We start from the raw sequence: 15,101 nt of genomic DNA, 5'->3' as shown, positions 1-15,101 counted from the left end.
CAAACCATCTAGAGGACTGAGGCAGGGGGACCCTCTCTCCCCATATCTATTTTTGTTATGTACGGAAGGCCTGACTGCACTCTTAGCTAATGCAGAGGAGAATGGAAGTATTTCTGGAATTAAAGTTAGCAGAGATGCCCCATCTATTTCAAATCTCCTCTTCGCGGACGATTCACTTATCCTGATGCAAGCTAATTCGATGAACGCGGAGGCGCTGAAATCAGTTTTGGATTCTTATTGTGCTGCTTCGGGGCAAATGGTGAGTGTTGAAAAATCTAGTATATTTTTTAGTCCCAACACGAAAGTGGAAGATAAGGCACATATATGTACTATTCTGAATATTATGACTGAAGCTCTCAATGACAAATATTTGGGTCTGCCTTCAAATGTGGGTATGGACAAAAGTGATTGTTTCCAATTCTTAATAGATCGAATTGTCATGAAAATCAGTGGTTGGAAGGAAAAGCTGCTATCAGCAGGAGGAAAGGAAATCCTTCTCAAATCGGTTGTACAAGCTATCCCAACTTATGCAATGTCCATCTTTAAAATTCCTAAAAAAATATGTAAAGGAATCATTGATGCGATGTTGCACTTTTGGTGGGGTGATGAAGACAATCAGAAGAGAATGCATTGGATGGCTTGGTGGAAGATGTGTGTACCAAAAGACCAAGGAGGAATGGGTTTTCGAGACATACATTGTTTCAATCTGGCCTTGTTAGCCAAACAAGCGTGGCGCCTGCTTGATAATCCTGATTCCCTATGTACCACCATTTTGAGAGCTAAATATTTTCCGGATGGAGATTTAATGAATGCGAGTCTGAAAAAAGGATCTTCTTTCACTTGGCAAAGCATTATGGCCGGAGTGGATTCTCTCAAAAAAGGTTATATTTGGAGAGTTGGTAATGGACAAAATATTGATATTTGGAGAGATGCATGGATCCCGAATGGGGCCAATAGGAAAATTATCACTCCTAGAAGAGGGCAGCTTCTAACAAAAGTTGCTGATCTTATAGATCCAATCAACAATTGCTGGGATGAAGATTTGGTAAGACAAACGTTGTGGCCAATTGATGTCCAGAGGGTGCTTACGATCCCCCTCCCCATGTATAACATGTCGGATTTCATAGCTTGGAGCTTTACAAAGAATGGACTGTTCACGGTTCGTTCTGCTTATCTGGAGGAATGGAAAACACAACATGGGAGGAAATTGCAACAATCAGATGGCATGGGAGGAACAAGTGTCAACACTATTTGGAGCAAGATTTGCAAATTATCTTGTCCAGCAAAAGTGAAGATCTTTATTTGGCGTACCTTACATGGAACCCTCCCATGTCGTGTTACACTTGCTAATAGACATATGAAAGTTTCGCCCACCTGCCCATCATGTTCGAACGGGCATGAAGATACTAAACACTTATTATTTTTGTGTCAAAAGGCAAAAGAGGTGTGGGAGAAACTGGGATTGCACGAAGCCATTAAAAAAGCTTGCGTTGTCGATCGTGCGGGAGAGGCAGTACTCGAATTTCTACTTCTTATGCCAGAACACGAGCTATCTACAGTGGGCATACAGAATGTTCGCGAACTAATCGCTATAACAACCTGGTATTTATGGTGGGAAAGACGTTCGCTAGTCCATCATGGGAAGACCCAAGATGCATACCAAATTTCGATGGGAGTCCGTGCTATAACAACAAACTATGTTATTGCTCAATCCTCCAAGCCAACAAATAGAATAGAGGGATGGACGAAACCCCCTCTAGGTTTTGTCAAATTAAATGTCGATGCTTCTTTCGATCGAGACATGCTTAGAGGCACAGCGGGAGCTGTACTTAGAGATGATAAAGGGAGATTTATTGTTGGAGGGAATTGGAAGATGGATTGGTGTGCAGATGTCTTAACAGCGGAAGCTATGGCACTACGTTTTGGCTTATTACTTGCACAAAAGGCGGGAAGCAACCGACTTGTTGTTAACTCCGACAATATGGAAGTAATTGACACGATGAAGAATGGAGGACATATAGCGGGAGCGGCGGGAGCTGTGTTTGATGATTGTTATTTTATGGCTTGTGATTTTCCGTTAGTTAGATTTGAACATTGTAATAGGAAGGCAAATAAAGTAGCTCGTGAAATAGCCAAAGTAGCTAAATTTTCTGAGACAAGGGATTGGTTTGAGGAACCTTTGAACGATATTGTAAATTTTCTTATAGACGATGTAACCATTATTACTAATAAATAAAGAGGATGTTTTACTTTCAAAAAAAAAGTATAGAGAAGATGAATATAGTATAGTCTTCTTAAAAAGAAAGAATATAGTGTATTATCAGCGTGATGGATCAAGACAACCGAGACGAAGCTTTCAAGTGCCTGTCCACAAGAACGATCATTAACAGAGTTTGTTGTGTAGCATGCAGTTGCGAACACAACTAAGAGCATCTCCAACAGCCGCGCTATATAAGCGCCGCGCTGAAAAGTCAGTGTTTTTTGTGTGCGCGCTACCGCCCCGGACGCTCCAGCGGAGGTGCAAAAACCACGCGCGCGGCACATCTAGTTCAGCGCGCGGGCCGAAACGCCATCGCGCCGCTTATTTGCTGCGCCCGCTCCGGCGCGCTGGACTCCCGAGCGCTCGCTCGCAACTCCACCCACCCCATCCAGCCGCGGCGCCGCAGCCGCCCGCGCCACACGGCGACCGTTCTGGCGCTTTCCCGGCCTATCCCCGTGCCGCGGTGGCTTCCTCCGTCCCTCTCTAGTCACCGCCGCCCCTCGCGCGCGGCAGTCCTACGACGAACAGCGCTCGGGCGCTCGCTGCCGCTCGGCGCCCGCAAGGTGTTCGACAAAACGCCTGCAAAGTATGTATTGCTCAAACTTCATGAATTTGGTGCATGTTGATTGTAGTTTTTATAGCCTAGTATTGAACATTGTAGACTTGGATCTTTGAATGACATCAACATCGTCAACCGGTGACCACTGATGAATAAGATTGCAAATGGTGATTTGCCACCGGTGCAGTTTGTAGCAAATGGCCATACATACAACTATGGCTACTATCTTGCGGATGGCATCTACCCAAAGTGGCAAACATTTGTGAAGTCGTTGAAAAAACCGGAAGGTAAGAAAAATCTTGATTTCCACAATGCTCAGGCGGCGGCTAGAAAAGATGTGGAGAGAGCTTTTGGAATTTTTGCAAGCCCAATTTGCTATTGTGAGAGGACCGGCTAGACTTGGGGATCTAAAGATGCTTTGGTACATCATGCACGCTTTCGTGATCATGCACAACATGATCATCGAGAATGAGCGTGGCCAAGATGTAGACTACTCTCAGTATGAGCTCTTGGGACATCCCGTGCAAGTGCGACGGAGGGATGAAAGGGTGGCCCATTTTGTTGCCTCCTATCATGCCATTCGACGTCCCGCAGCGCATGATGATCTTCAGAAGGATCTCGTTGAGGAGTGCTGGGCTTGGAATGGCCGACAATGAGCATCATGATTTGTGCGTTTGATGTTGATTGTTGAACTATTTGTTGTATTGAACGATAAACTATTTGTTTGAGTTGTAATAACGAAATTGAACCATTTATTATTGATTTATTTTGTTTGTGTTTGATCTTTTTGCTTGTGTTTGGAATGCATATGTTGTTTGTGCGAGAGTTGCGCGCGCTGTATTTTTGCGCGCCGCTGGAGCTACGCGTGCGCGCTGTATTTTAGCATGGCTGCTGGAGGCAGCGCTGCCTGCCGCGCCGAACCAGGCGATGGGCGCGCGTCAAAGTAGTTTTTTGGCACGCGGCGCGTTGGGCGGCTGTTGGAGATGCTCTAAGGGTGTGGGTGTCACTGTCGGTCGGTCAGGATCAGCCAGCAAGCTCGGGCTATCCTCGCACTGTGTTTGTTGTCAATTATCGCAAAAAAGAAAGAAAAAAACAGTATATTCATACTTTTTTTGGGGTAATACAGTATATTCATACTAGTAGCAAGCACGCATTGCCTGACAAGGTCAGCCACGGGCAGAATCTGGAGGAGCCGTTTGCTGGCAGGCAGAGGCGAGGCATGAAGCAGGGTGTGCTAGCAGAGTTTCAGAAAGACATGCAGATATAGTTGGTGTGAGTCTTCATTGAATATTCCTCCTCCTTGAGCAATAACTAGTGTACGTTGGACAGTTGTTGGCTACATGGAATGGAAGGACCGTTGGCCGTTGGGTACACCGGTGGCAGACGACGCGCCGAATTCAATCCAAAGCTCCCGCCGATCGCATCGCATCGCGCTCTGGGAGCGCTGGCAAAGACAGGGAGGGCATTCAAGGATGAAGGTAGGTTAAGGCTGTCCTCCAACGATCTCCCCTGCTTCTGTCTGCATTCCCATTTCTTTCATTCATTGATCCATGTCGCGGATTCAGTTGGATCCATCCCAATAGGCAGTAACACATAACTGAGTTTGTACTACGTACGTTACGTACTGGTTGTGTAATGGTAGTACCAGGGACTACGGGTACCATCAACCGATCCATTATCACTTCACTGCTTGCTGGCCGGCCGGTTAATCAGCTATAGTGTACACGTACCACGTACATACATGTGATTTTCATTTCATTTCAGTGGCGGAGGCATTAGCAGTGGTGCCATGGATCATTAACAAGCAAGTCCGTGCAACTTGTCGTCATGTCGATCGTGGTGAGGCTAGATATCGCTGTTTATATAGATCTTAGTGGCCAGGTGTTGTTGTTTGCCTAGGCGTGGTGAGTGCGGTGCGGTGCGGTGGTTGGAGCACGCGTGCATGCTAGTAATCTACTCTATCAGCTCGGTCCAGGCCTGCACTCCTCTGCCGCGTGCACCACTGCCTCTGTCTACGAGTGTGTTTCATTTAGCGACCACGGCCTCATGTGAGCATGGCAGCTTCCATTCATTCATTTCATGGGCTGGTTCATGGCCATGGTGTGATTCTAGTTTAGTTACTGCACAGCACAGCAGCTCCATCTCCATCTCCATGTCTATGGACGGCACTTCCCTCGTTCCACTTCCAACTTCAACTTGAAGCGTGGCGTGCCACCATGCATGCATCGTCCTTGTCAAGCAGGCTTAATGCTGCCATTAACTACCTCCTTCCTTTCTCGCTGCCATCCTCCGCCATAAATCCTTGCTCCCGTCTCCATGGATCCCTAGAAGCAGACGCCCCTCTCTTCTTGCATAATTTTCATCTGCGCAACCTCTCGATCGAATCGCCTCAACTGTAGCCGCCGTGATGGAGGAGCCACCACTTACACCGCCGCGCAACAAGGCCGAGGAGATCAAGTCGCCGCCGACACCGCGGGAGGCCCTCAAGACGAGCTCGCTCTCCCTGCAGCGCAAGAAGCTCGGCTCCCACTTCCTGGAGAGCGACGAGCGCCGCCGCTTCTACAACGCATCCTCCTCCTCCGCCGCAGTGGGCACGACGCCGCTGGACATCCGGGGCTTGCCGATCCCAGAGCGCGACCTGCCGCGCACGGGCGGCTGGGTGGCGGCCTTCTTCATCTTCGGCAACGAGACGGCGGAGCGGATGGCCTACTACGGCCTCAGCGTCAACATGGTGGTCTTCATGTTCAAGGTCATGCACCTCCCCTTCGCCGCCTCCGCCAACGCCGTCAACAACTTCCTCGGCATCTCCCAGGCCTCCTCCGTGCTCGGCGGCTTCCTCGCCGACGCCTACCTCGGCCGCTACTGGACCATCGCCGCCTTCACCACGCTCTACCTGCTGGGCCTCATCGCGCTCACGCTCTGCGCCACGCTCCCGGCGCTCGTCCCCGCCCAGGACGGCTGCGACAAGCTCGCCATGCTGCTCGGCGGCTGCGCGCCGGCGGAGCGGTGGCAGATGGCGTACCTCTACACGGCGCTCTACGTCACGGCGTTCGGCGCCGCGGGGATCCGGCCGTGTGTGTCCTCGTTCGGGGCCGACCAGTTCGACGACCGGAGCGCGGGCTACAAGCGCCGGCTGGACCGCTTCTTCAACCTCTTCTACCTCGCCGTCACGGTGGGCGCCATCGCCGCCTTCACGCTGGTGGTGTACATCCAGATGCACCGCGGCTGGGCGGCCGCGTTCGGCGCGCTGGCGCTCGCCATGGGCGCCTCCAACGCGCTCTTCTTCGCGGGCACGCCGCTGTACCGGCACAAGGCGCCGGGGGGCAGCCCGCTGACCAGGGTGGCGCAGGTGCTCGTGGCCGCCTTCCGGAAGCGGAACGCCGACTTCGCAGACGGCGGCTACGTGGGGCTCTACGAGGTGGCCGGGGCCAAGTCGGCCATCCGCGGCAGCGGCAAGATCGAGCACACCGACGACTTCCGGTGGCTCGACAAGGCGGCGCTCCGGCTCGACGACGACGACGAAGAGGACCCGTGGCGGCTGTGCACGGTGACGCAGGTGGAGGAGGTGAAGATCCTGGTGCGGCTGCTGCCGGTGCCGGCGTGCACGGTGATGCTGAGCGTGGTGCTCACCGAGTTCCTGACGCTGTCGGTGCAGCAGGCGTACACGCTCAACACCGGCCTCCTCGCCGGCGCTGTGCACCTCCCGGTGACCTGCATGCCGGTGTTCCCCTGCCTGGCCATCTTCCTGGTGCTGGCGCTCTACTACCAGACCTTCGCGCCGCTGGCCCGCCGGATCACCGGCCACCCGCACGGCGCGTCGCAGCTGCAGCGGGTCGGCCTGGGCCTCGTCTTCTCCGTCCTCTCCGTGGCCTGGGCGGGCGCCTTCGAGCGGTACCGGCGGCGGTACGCGGCGGAGCACGGGTACCTGGGCCTCTTCCTGTCGCCGATGCCGGGGCTGAGCGCCTACTGGCTGCTCATCCAGTACTGCCTCATCGGGGTCGCCGAGGTGTTTTGCCTCGTGGGCCTCATCGAGTTCCTCTACCAGGAGGCGCCCGACGCGATGCGCAGCGTGGGGTCGGCGTACGCGGCCGTCGCCGGCGGCATGGGCTGCTTCATGGCCACGGCGCTCAACAACGCCGTCGACGCGGCCACAGGCGACGTCCGGAACGGGAGGCCGTCGTGGCTGGCGCAGAACATCAACGTCGGGAGGTTCGACTACCTCTACTGGCTGCTGGCCGTGCTCAGCACGATCAACTTCGCCGTCTTCCTCTACTTCGCCAGCATCTACAAGTACAGAACGCCGCCGCCGACCACCACCGCCGGCTCCAACAGCAGCAAGGTGGAGGTCTCGGTGGTTTCCGGCCACAAGTGAAGTGAATGAATGAAATACTTGAACAGAACTTGGTTTTTTTGCAGCCAAATTTCACTTGGATTAAATTGTGGACTAATTTCAACGAGTACACAATTTGATCATCATTTTCACATGACAGAGCAGCAGCCCACACTAGTGAAGAATCATTGTGATGCCGTTGGGTTTAGAACCAGCAGAAGTTATCTCAGCTAGAGCTACTTGCTACTGTATATACAGTTAAGATAATGACCTCACCAACAACAAAAGATACTACAAATCTTGACAATTGATCTAGAATTAATTAACCACTGTTGATCGAAATCCGATGTCACCTCAAGTGTGATCGTCTTCTCAGAGATGAACATTCGCAAGCCAAAACTGTAACGGAAAGAAAAACAAAGATCAGGGTTTGGTGATGCAACTCAAGGCAAACAAATTCTGCTCAACTGAACATCTGAAGCCAAGTTAGGCATCAATACAAGCAAGGAGTCAGTCAATCTGGTAAGTGACAGGTCACAGGTGGATGAGTTTTGTTTTGTTTTCAAAACACGATAATTTCAACCAAATAGCACTACACCAGTTTCAATGCCCAGGAATTACCAATCTAAACTTGACTCTTGGATAATAAGTTCTGTTCAGTATGAAGAAGGTATGTTCAGTCATTCGAGTTCATACGAAATTGATCCTCCTTTTAATGTTTGGTAAAAATATTAAATATGATGACTAGAAGGAACAATACAGGAGAACCTGATTGTGTAACCTTGGCTCTGCATAAAAAGGATACAAAAGAAGAAGAAAATCCATACCTCCACAGTGAGCCAAAATAGAGACCACTGAATGACACAATAAGAAGCATCTTCAAACTGCTCACCGTTCAGTGTTCATTGTTCATTCCTCAATTGCTTCAACCTTGCTGCAACCTGCCTCATTGATAGCCGAACGGCTAGTGACTCTGAGGTGCACGATATAGCAATCTTTAGCATCTCAGTCAATCTGTCCTTCGGTGACGTATCCCATAGCCCTGGAGAGAAGAACTCACTGGTGCGGTCTTCCTGCATCAGCATCCTTCCCCATGATACGATCGTAAAACCATCGCCAAACTGTGAAAATGAGGGATCCAAAGACCTCTTGCCTGACATCAACTCTAGAAGAACAACTCCAAAACTGTAAACATCAGACTTGTCAGAGACTCTGCAGGTGGTCGCATATTCAGGTGCAACATAGCCAAAGGTCCCAGCAACATCAGTTGTGGCGTGCGTTTGTGTAACTTCCATCAATCTCGCCAAACCAAAATCTGACAAGTACGCATTCAGATCCTCATCCAGCAGAATATTGCTCGGTTTGATGTCTCGATGAATGATCCGAGGTGTGCAGGACCCGTGAAGGAAAGCCAGGGCCTGTGCAACATCCATGGCAATGGTATAAACCTCAGCCCAGGACACCTGTCTGCTACCCATCTCATGTATAAAGCTCTCGAGGTTGCCACCGGGGAGATAGTTGTAGATCAGGAAAGTGTCCGATTCTCCAATGTGGTACCCAATAAGTGTAACGAGATTCTTGTGCCGAATTCTTCCAAGAGTTGCGATTTCTGCATCAAACTGCTGGAGACCTTGGAAACGCCCCATGGCTAGCCTCTTCACCGCTACAAGATAACCAGGAGCCAGCTCAGCCTTGTAGGTAGCACCAAAACCACCGGTACCAATCAGGTTCTGGATACTGAAGTTACTTGTTGCTTGGATAATGCTGTCATAGTTAATCTCAGCAGGAGCATCAGCAAATGTTACTACCGCTTTCTTCTTAAAATTTTCAATTTTTGCTCTTTTCCTTCTCTCACACACAAAGAAGAGGAGGACTGCAACAACAAAAGACACTAGAGCAGTTGCAGACGCGGCTATAATCACCACCAGATACTTGGATTTGGTCATGTGGCCACCCAATCTTTGAGTCCATTTCTGGTGATTAGTTGATATTGATGGTGGTGCAGATGCATTTGGACCCAAACACCGGGACAGCAGGCGATTGCCAACAAAGAAACTGCAGTCAGCAGAGTGCCTTAGATAGGGAATGTCACCTGATAGGTTGTTGAACGAGACATCAAACACCGACAGTTGAGCCAGTTCAATGAAACTAGGAGGGATGCTTCCTGAGATCCTGTTGTGGTCAAGCATCACTACTTTAAGGCGCGATGCATCAGCTAAATGTGATGGCAGGATACCTGCCACAGAATTTTTTGATAAATCCAGAACCTCCAGAGCAGCCAAATCACCAAATCGCACAGGGATCTCGCCTGATAAATTGTTTGCCCTCAAGACCAGGACACGCAGCAAATGCAGGTCACCGATTCCAGGAAATATTGACCCATCGAACTTGTTGTAGCCAGCCTCAAAACTTTGAAGAGATGTACAGCTTGACAGCATATCAAGACTACCTGACAACTGATTGCCACTCAAATTGACTGCTACCCCACTTGCGGCCTTGCAGAATCCGAAAAATCCACCCGAAAGCGTGCTGTTGAACATATTACTGTTGAGCAACAAGCCATAAGAGTAATTTCCAACCAGATGCAAGTTAAGAGATGGCAACGCCCCGCTAAAGCCATTGTTGCTGAAATCATGGAGAGCGGCCTTAGTAATGTCCCCGAGCACAGACCCAAAAGGGTTACCGATCAGCGCAATCCCAACCAATCCCTCATAGTACTGAATTACAACATCATCATCGACCAAACAGCTTGAGCATTTGCCCTCCACGGGCGAAAGGAGCGGCCCTGACAGTAAGTTCTGGCTGACATTGAGGTATTGCATACACCCTATCCTCAACTCAGCAGGCATGGAACCCTCCAAGCTGTTGGAGCTCAGATCAAGAAATGCCAAGTCTCCACACTCCCCAAGCCATTTGGGCACTGGACCACCAATATAGTTCTGCCCAAGGTTGACCGCCCGTAGGCGGCAGGAACCGTTCCTGTAGCTCGGCAACCGGCCGTCGAAGTTGGCCCTTGGTGCCCAGAGAACCTCCAGCGCTGGGTTGGTGACCACCTCCGGAGGCAGCCCGCCGAGAAAGGCGTTGAACTCCGGCTGGTCCCCGGGCGACGCGGTGAGGTTGGTGAGCACGAGCACGGCGAGGTCCCGGCAGTTGCCGAGCTCCGGGGGGATCCTGTCGGTGAGGCTGTTGCGGGAGACGTCGAGGGCGCGGAGGGCGGCGAGGCGGCCGAGGGCGCGCGGGACGGCGCCCTCGAGGACGTTGCGGGAGACGTCGAGGACGCGGAGGCTGCGGCATTGGGCCACCGCGGAGGGGATTTCGCCGACGAGGAAGTTGCCGGCGAGGCGGAGGTGGGCGAGCGCGGGGCAGGGCGGCGAGGAGGAGGAGGAGGAGTTGGAGGAGGGCGGGAAGGGTATGGGCCCCGAGAGGCGGTTGGAGGTGAGATTGAGGGCGCGGAGGGTCGCGGACGCGAGGAAGGCGGCGGGGATGGGGCCGGAGAAGTTGTTGCCGGAGAGGTCGAGGCGGAGGAGGCGCGGCGGGAGGAGCGCGGGGAGGGTTCCGGAGAGCGAGGCCGCGGGGAGGTCGATGGCGGCGACGGCCGAGGAGGAGGGGTGGCAGGTGACCCCGCGCCAATGGCAGTGGTCGGGGTCGGAGGAGGACCAGGCGGAGAGGACGGAGGCGGGGTCGCCGGTGACGGCGCCCTTGAGCGCGAGGAGGGCCGCGCGGTCGCCGGCGGAGGAGGAGGAGGCGAGCGGGAGGAGGAGGAGGACGAGCGGGAGGAGGAGATGGTACAGAACCGCCATGGCGGCGGCGGCGGCGGCGGCGAGGTGGGGAGCGGAAGCGAAAGGGGGGAGACTGACTGAAACGGTGTGGAGACCGGTGCGGTGAGAGATGGGCGGTGTGGATTTTGGATTTCGAAATTTGTTTTGTTTTGGTTTTGGGGCGGCCGGATTTTACTCGAACCGCTTCGTCTAGGAATGGTAGTGCTGCCTACAACTCTATGCAAAAAAATTGTGCTCATCCTCCATTTGAAGCACCCCATTTTTTTCAAATGCTTATTTTGAATAACTCTTTCATTCTTTTTGATTCATTTGAAGTGCCCTCTTTCCCGAATGTTCCTTTTGAAATGCTCTTTATTTCTTTTTGACTCATAAAGAAAAAACACTCCTTCTTTTCTCGCAATCTCAATTTGAAATACCCGAGTTCTATTTTTGTGTTGGCATGTGATGGGAAGGGTTTTCTTCTTTAACCCCTATTTGATGGCAGTTGAGTTCCACAGTCGAGTGTTGATAACTAAACAACGGGTAATAGGCGATGCTGAGATAATTATTTCAGTCTACAAATTTTGTTTACCCTCTTATCTGAATGCTAGAAGGGTCTCGAAGGGCCCAAGTAGGGATACAACATACTTCCTCCGTCCCATAATATAAGAGCGTTTTTGACACTAGTGTAGTGTACAAAACGTTCTTATATTATGGGACAGAGGGAGTAATTAGCATAAGGGCCCAAAAAGGAACATATAACTGAAAAGCGGTATATATCTTTTATAAAAAGGACCACCGAACCGTGAGATAGAATCACAAACAGATTTGAAACATCTTTCACTTAAATTCAATCGTGTTGTCGTTCGGGGATGGACCACTTGAAGCAATGAGATCCTCGTAGGTGCAACTACATGCCATGGCCTCTGAGCCGAACCAAAGTTGTAATTGCCTCCCATATGTAAAAACGCTATGCTCTTTCCTGAACGATAGAAGGACCCCGAAGCACCCATCGCTGCATTAAACATCAAGCGGTGATATACAATGCAGTTTACATGAGGAACGGGAGCATAGATAAAACTTGAAAACAGTCCCTGCCTATTACAAGGAAGGCCCCCGATTGTAGGACGGAATTGCAATTGGGTCGGACGCATCTTCCGCAGGCCTCGAAAGTTCACAACCGCACAACATGGACCTCGGAACTGAAGCGAAGTTGTCGACCGCCTTAAAAAGAACTGACCGCCTTGTAAAATTTTACTCTTGCCCTTTTTCCTTTTTTTAAATGGTCAGATCTATTATAAAAATTTATCGAAAGTACAAAGCATCTCAAACATAACAAAAATTACGTCGATCATACATAATAAACTGATGCGCCGCTCTCTCGGAAATATATTTATGCTGCGCTTTCAAAGGTGATCAACTTATATGGCATGTAAAACCGGGGTCAAAGCCAGGTCAACGGCTGAGAATGATCCGGTTTTGTGAGTTTGAACTTGGAAGGATAGCCTGAACCGAATCAAAGATTCGAGGTTTTAGTCAAAACCCTCCATGTTAGTAGTAGTAGTAGTACAAGATATATAGGGGATTTATTTGAAGCGAGTGGCGGAGGTGCTCGTTATACAATGGGGTGCGCGGCACGTGCGGTGGTGCGACGGGGCGAGCCCGTGACCCCTGTCTGTCCCCCGTAGAATAATTTAGTCGCCAAGCACGCAGACGCGGCCAAGGCATGGGCGGCTGCGGTCAACACGCCGGTCTCCTCCCTCCCTCCCTCCCTCCCTCCTGCACGCACGCATGCCGCCGATGCCGCTGCAGTGGCAGGCATCAAAGGTTCTCGCTTCAAGAAGAGAAAAGGACAGACGTCGGGTGCAATATTCAAATCCGATCCACAACGGGCCCACCCAAACGGACGACGATTTCGTCCGCGTTTTATTCGTTTGGGTCGGCCAGACGGACACGAATGCCCGCTTCCACATTTGAGTCGGCGCGTGCGCCCAACGCTGGCCTGAGACCCATTATGACGGCGCTAAAAAAATGAATGCATGCATATTAAAAAAAGAAAAACAACATTAATTAAACATTAAAGCCGGCCACGAAGGCCGGCGAGAGTCCACGCGTCTACATTTGCATTTAAAAAAAACAGCCTAAACTACGAGGCGGCGCGCTGCCCTAGGCGTCGTCGTCCTCGGGATCCGTGAGGTCGATGAGCGTCGGCGCCGGCCCGGCCCAGGCGAACGCCGTGTTCCAGAGCGCCGCCATGTCGGGCTGTGCCGGTGCAGGCAGTGCCGGGGCGGGGGGAGGGGGGTGTGCGGCCGCCTATGCAGCCGCGGCCTGGCGCGCTGCTCCTCCTCGAGGTCGCGCTCGAGCATCTCCTCGTACTCGCCGCGACGGCGCTTCTCTGCCAGCCGGCGCTGGCGCCACATCTCGAGGTACGCTTGCTCCTGCGCCGGCGTCGCCCTCAGCCAAACCGGTGGCGCAGACACCCACTCGCGCACCACTCCCCTCCAGGAGAAGCGCGCGATGGGCTCGGGCTCGGGCTGCGGCTGCGGCTACGGCTCCGGCTTGATGGGGACGGCGGGGCCACCGGCGGCACCACGTTGTCGCCCACCGCGGAGAGGGCAAGGGCCTGCGCCATTGCCGCCTCGTAGCGGGCCTCCTCTTCCGCCTCCGCTATGCGTTGCTCGTCCTCCTCGCTCTCCCGGTAGACAGCCGCAAGGGCTGCCTGGTAGGCGTCCTCCGCCGCCTGGGCCTCCTCGCGGACGACGAGCGGCGTTGGCCTCCGGTCGACCTCGCGCACGCCCCGTCGCCTCGCCTCCTCGTGCTCGAAGGCGAACCACCTCGCCCAGTTGGGCGAGTCGGTTGCGTAGGCCTTGTCGCGGCGCTGCTCCGGCGTCAGCAGCGCCCGCCGGCGCCGCACCTCCTCCGCGTGAGCACGAGCCGTCCGCGGCGCCGCCGGCACTGGGATCCTATCTGGATCCAGATGCCAGTCGTGCGGCAGCGTCACGTCCGGATACGGCAGAGGCTGGCAGTTCTGCCAGTGCCACTCCGCCTGGTGCACTGGCACGTTCACGCGCTACCTTTGCCGGCGAGGCGCCGGCGGAGGTGGGAGGAACTCTGAGGGAAAAGGGGTGGCGGGGGACTTGCTCTTGGCCTTGCTGCCGCTAGCGCCAGAGAAAAGGCCCATCTCGCTGTGGTTGTGGTGGCTAGGGTTTGCCGGCGACGAGGGAGCAAGGGTGGGCAGATGTGGACGGCGAGTTTGGATGAGGACGGCCCCGCCGCACGGTCGGCTTAAAAAAGGACGAGCGCCGTCACTGACGCATGGGCCCGTCGTCATAAATTAAGCTGACCGCGTGGGCAGCGGGTAGTTGGACGGCCGCCATATGGGGACGCGGCGGATAGCGAGAAGGCACGCGAAGCGTCCGTTCGGTGTCCGCGCCGACGCATTTGGGACGCAAATGCGTCGACGTGGACGCGACGCGGACGTGATTTGGGTTTGAGTCGGCGCGTTGGGCCGCCACTTTTATCCGCGCCGACCCAAACGAACATAGCGGACAAAATGGGTCGGCCCTTTGGAGTTGCTCTGAGTACTCAGGAGTAGGAGTACTCCTACTACTATACCACTCAACACTATCTCTCGATACTCTGTCTGTAGCTAATTTTGATTTGATAGAATAGCATATCCCATCCCACTTTTGGTTGATGGTTAACTAACTTCTGTGTGTTATAGGGTGGAAATAGAAAGTACACATAATTAGTGGTCGTGCCGGAGTGGTTATCGGGCATGACTAGAAATCATGTGGGCTTTGCCCGCGCAGGTTCGAATCCTGCCGACCACGCCCCTTTTTATTTTGTGCTTCAGGTTCCAATCCTGCATACTACACCTTTTTTGTGTGTGCGTATTCACTAGACACTCTTGTGTAATCAAACGGATTCCCGTAGGTTATATATTTTTACCTTGTAGCCACAAAGTAAGAGAGCATCTACAACCCGGTGCCTCAAACACCTTTCAGTGACTAGGTAGAGGACCCCGTCATTGACCTGTTAAAAAAAACATTTCAAGAATGTCTACTAGAGTCATGCGAGCTCCTAGCCGAATAATTCCCTTCCCTCACCCGGGATCCGATCGCTAAGTAAATAGCACAGCCTTTCGTGTCATGCTCTCCCCCCTCCCCCAGCCTTCTGTGTCATGCTCCCCCC

The 15,101-nt window shown here is 52.7% G+C and overlaps 2 protein-coding genes and 1 non-coding gene across 3 annotated transcripts; 2 read left to right on the top strand and 1 right to left on the bottom strand.

Moving 5' to 3' along the window:
- The first annotated feature begins 4,719 nt into the window (after positions 1–4,719).
- On the top strand, positions 4,720–7,301 carry LOC123077202 (protein NRT1/ PTR FAMILY 6.1-like). Its single transcript, XM_044499425.1, has one exon. It carries the CDS (start codon positions 5,227–5,229, stop codon positions 7,189–7,191), a length of 1,965 nt encoding a protein of 654 aa, XP_044355360.1. The 5' UTR covers positions 4,720–5,226; the 3' UTR covers positions 7,192–7,301.
- Positions 7,302–7,323: 22 nt separating this feature from the next.
- Positions 7,324–11,057, bottom strand: LOC123077201 (LRR receptor-like serine/threonine-protein kinase RPK2). The gene is made up of 2 exons (XM_044499424.1): positions 7,977–11,057; positions 7,324–7,548 (listed from the first exon to the last, which is right to left on the bottom strand). The coding sequence occupies exon 1, from the start codon at positions 10,947–10,949 to the stop codon at positions 8,052–8,054; it is 2,898 nt and encodes a 965-aa protein (XP_044355359.1). The 5' UTR covers positions 10,950–11,057; the 3' UTR covers positions 7,324–7,548; positions 7,977–8,051.
- A 3,601-nt stretch (positions 11,058–14,658) lies between these two features.
- On the top strand, positions 14,659–14,740 carry TRNAS-AGA (transfer RNA serine (anticodon AGA)). Its single transcript has one exon. It is a non-coding gene; the product is annotated as a tRNA-Ser (tRNA).
- The last annotated feature ends 361 nt before the right edge of the window (positions 14,741–15,101 follow it).

Source organism: Triticum aestivum, chromosome 3D, assembly GCF_018294505.1.
Source record: "Triticum aestivum cultivar Chinese Spring chromosome 3D, IWGSC CS RefSeq v2.1, whole genome shotgun sequence".
Lineage (NCBI taxonomy): Eukaryota > Viridiplantae > Streptophyta > Magnoliopsida > Poales > Poaceae > Triticum > Triticum aestivum.
Note: the sequence above shows the minus strand (reverse complement) of the source record. Positions and strands in the feature narration are given on the sequence as shown.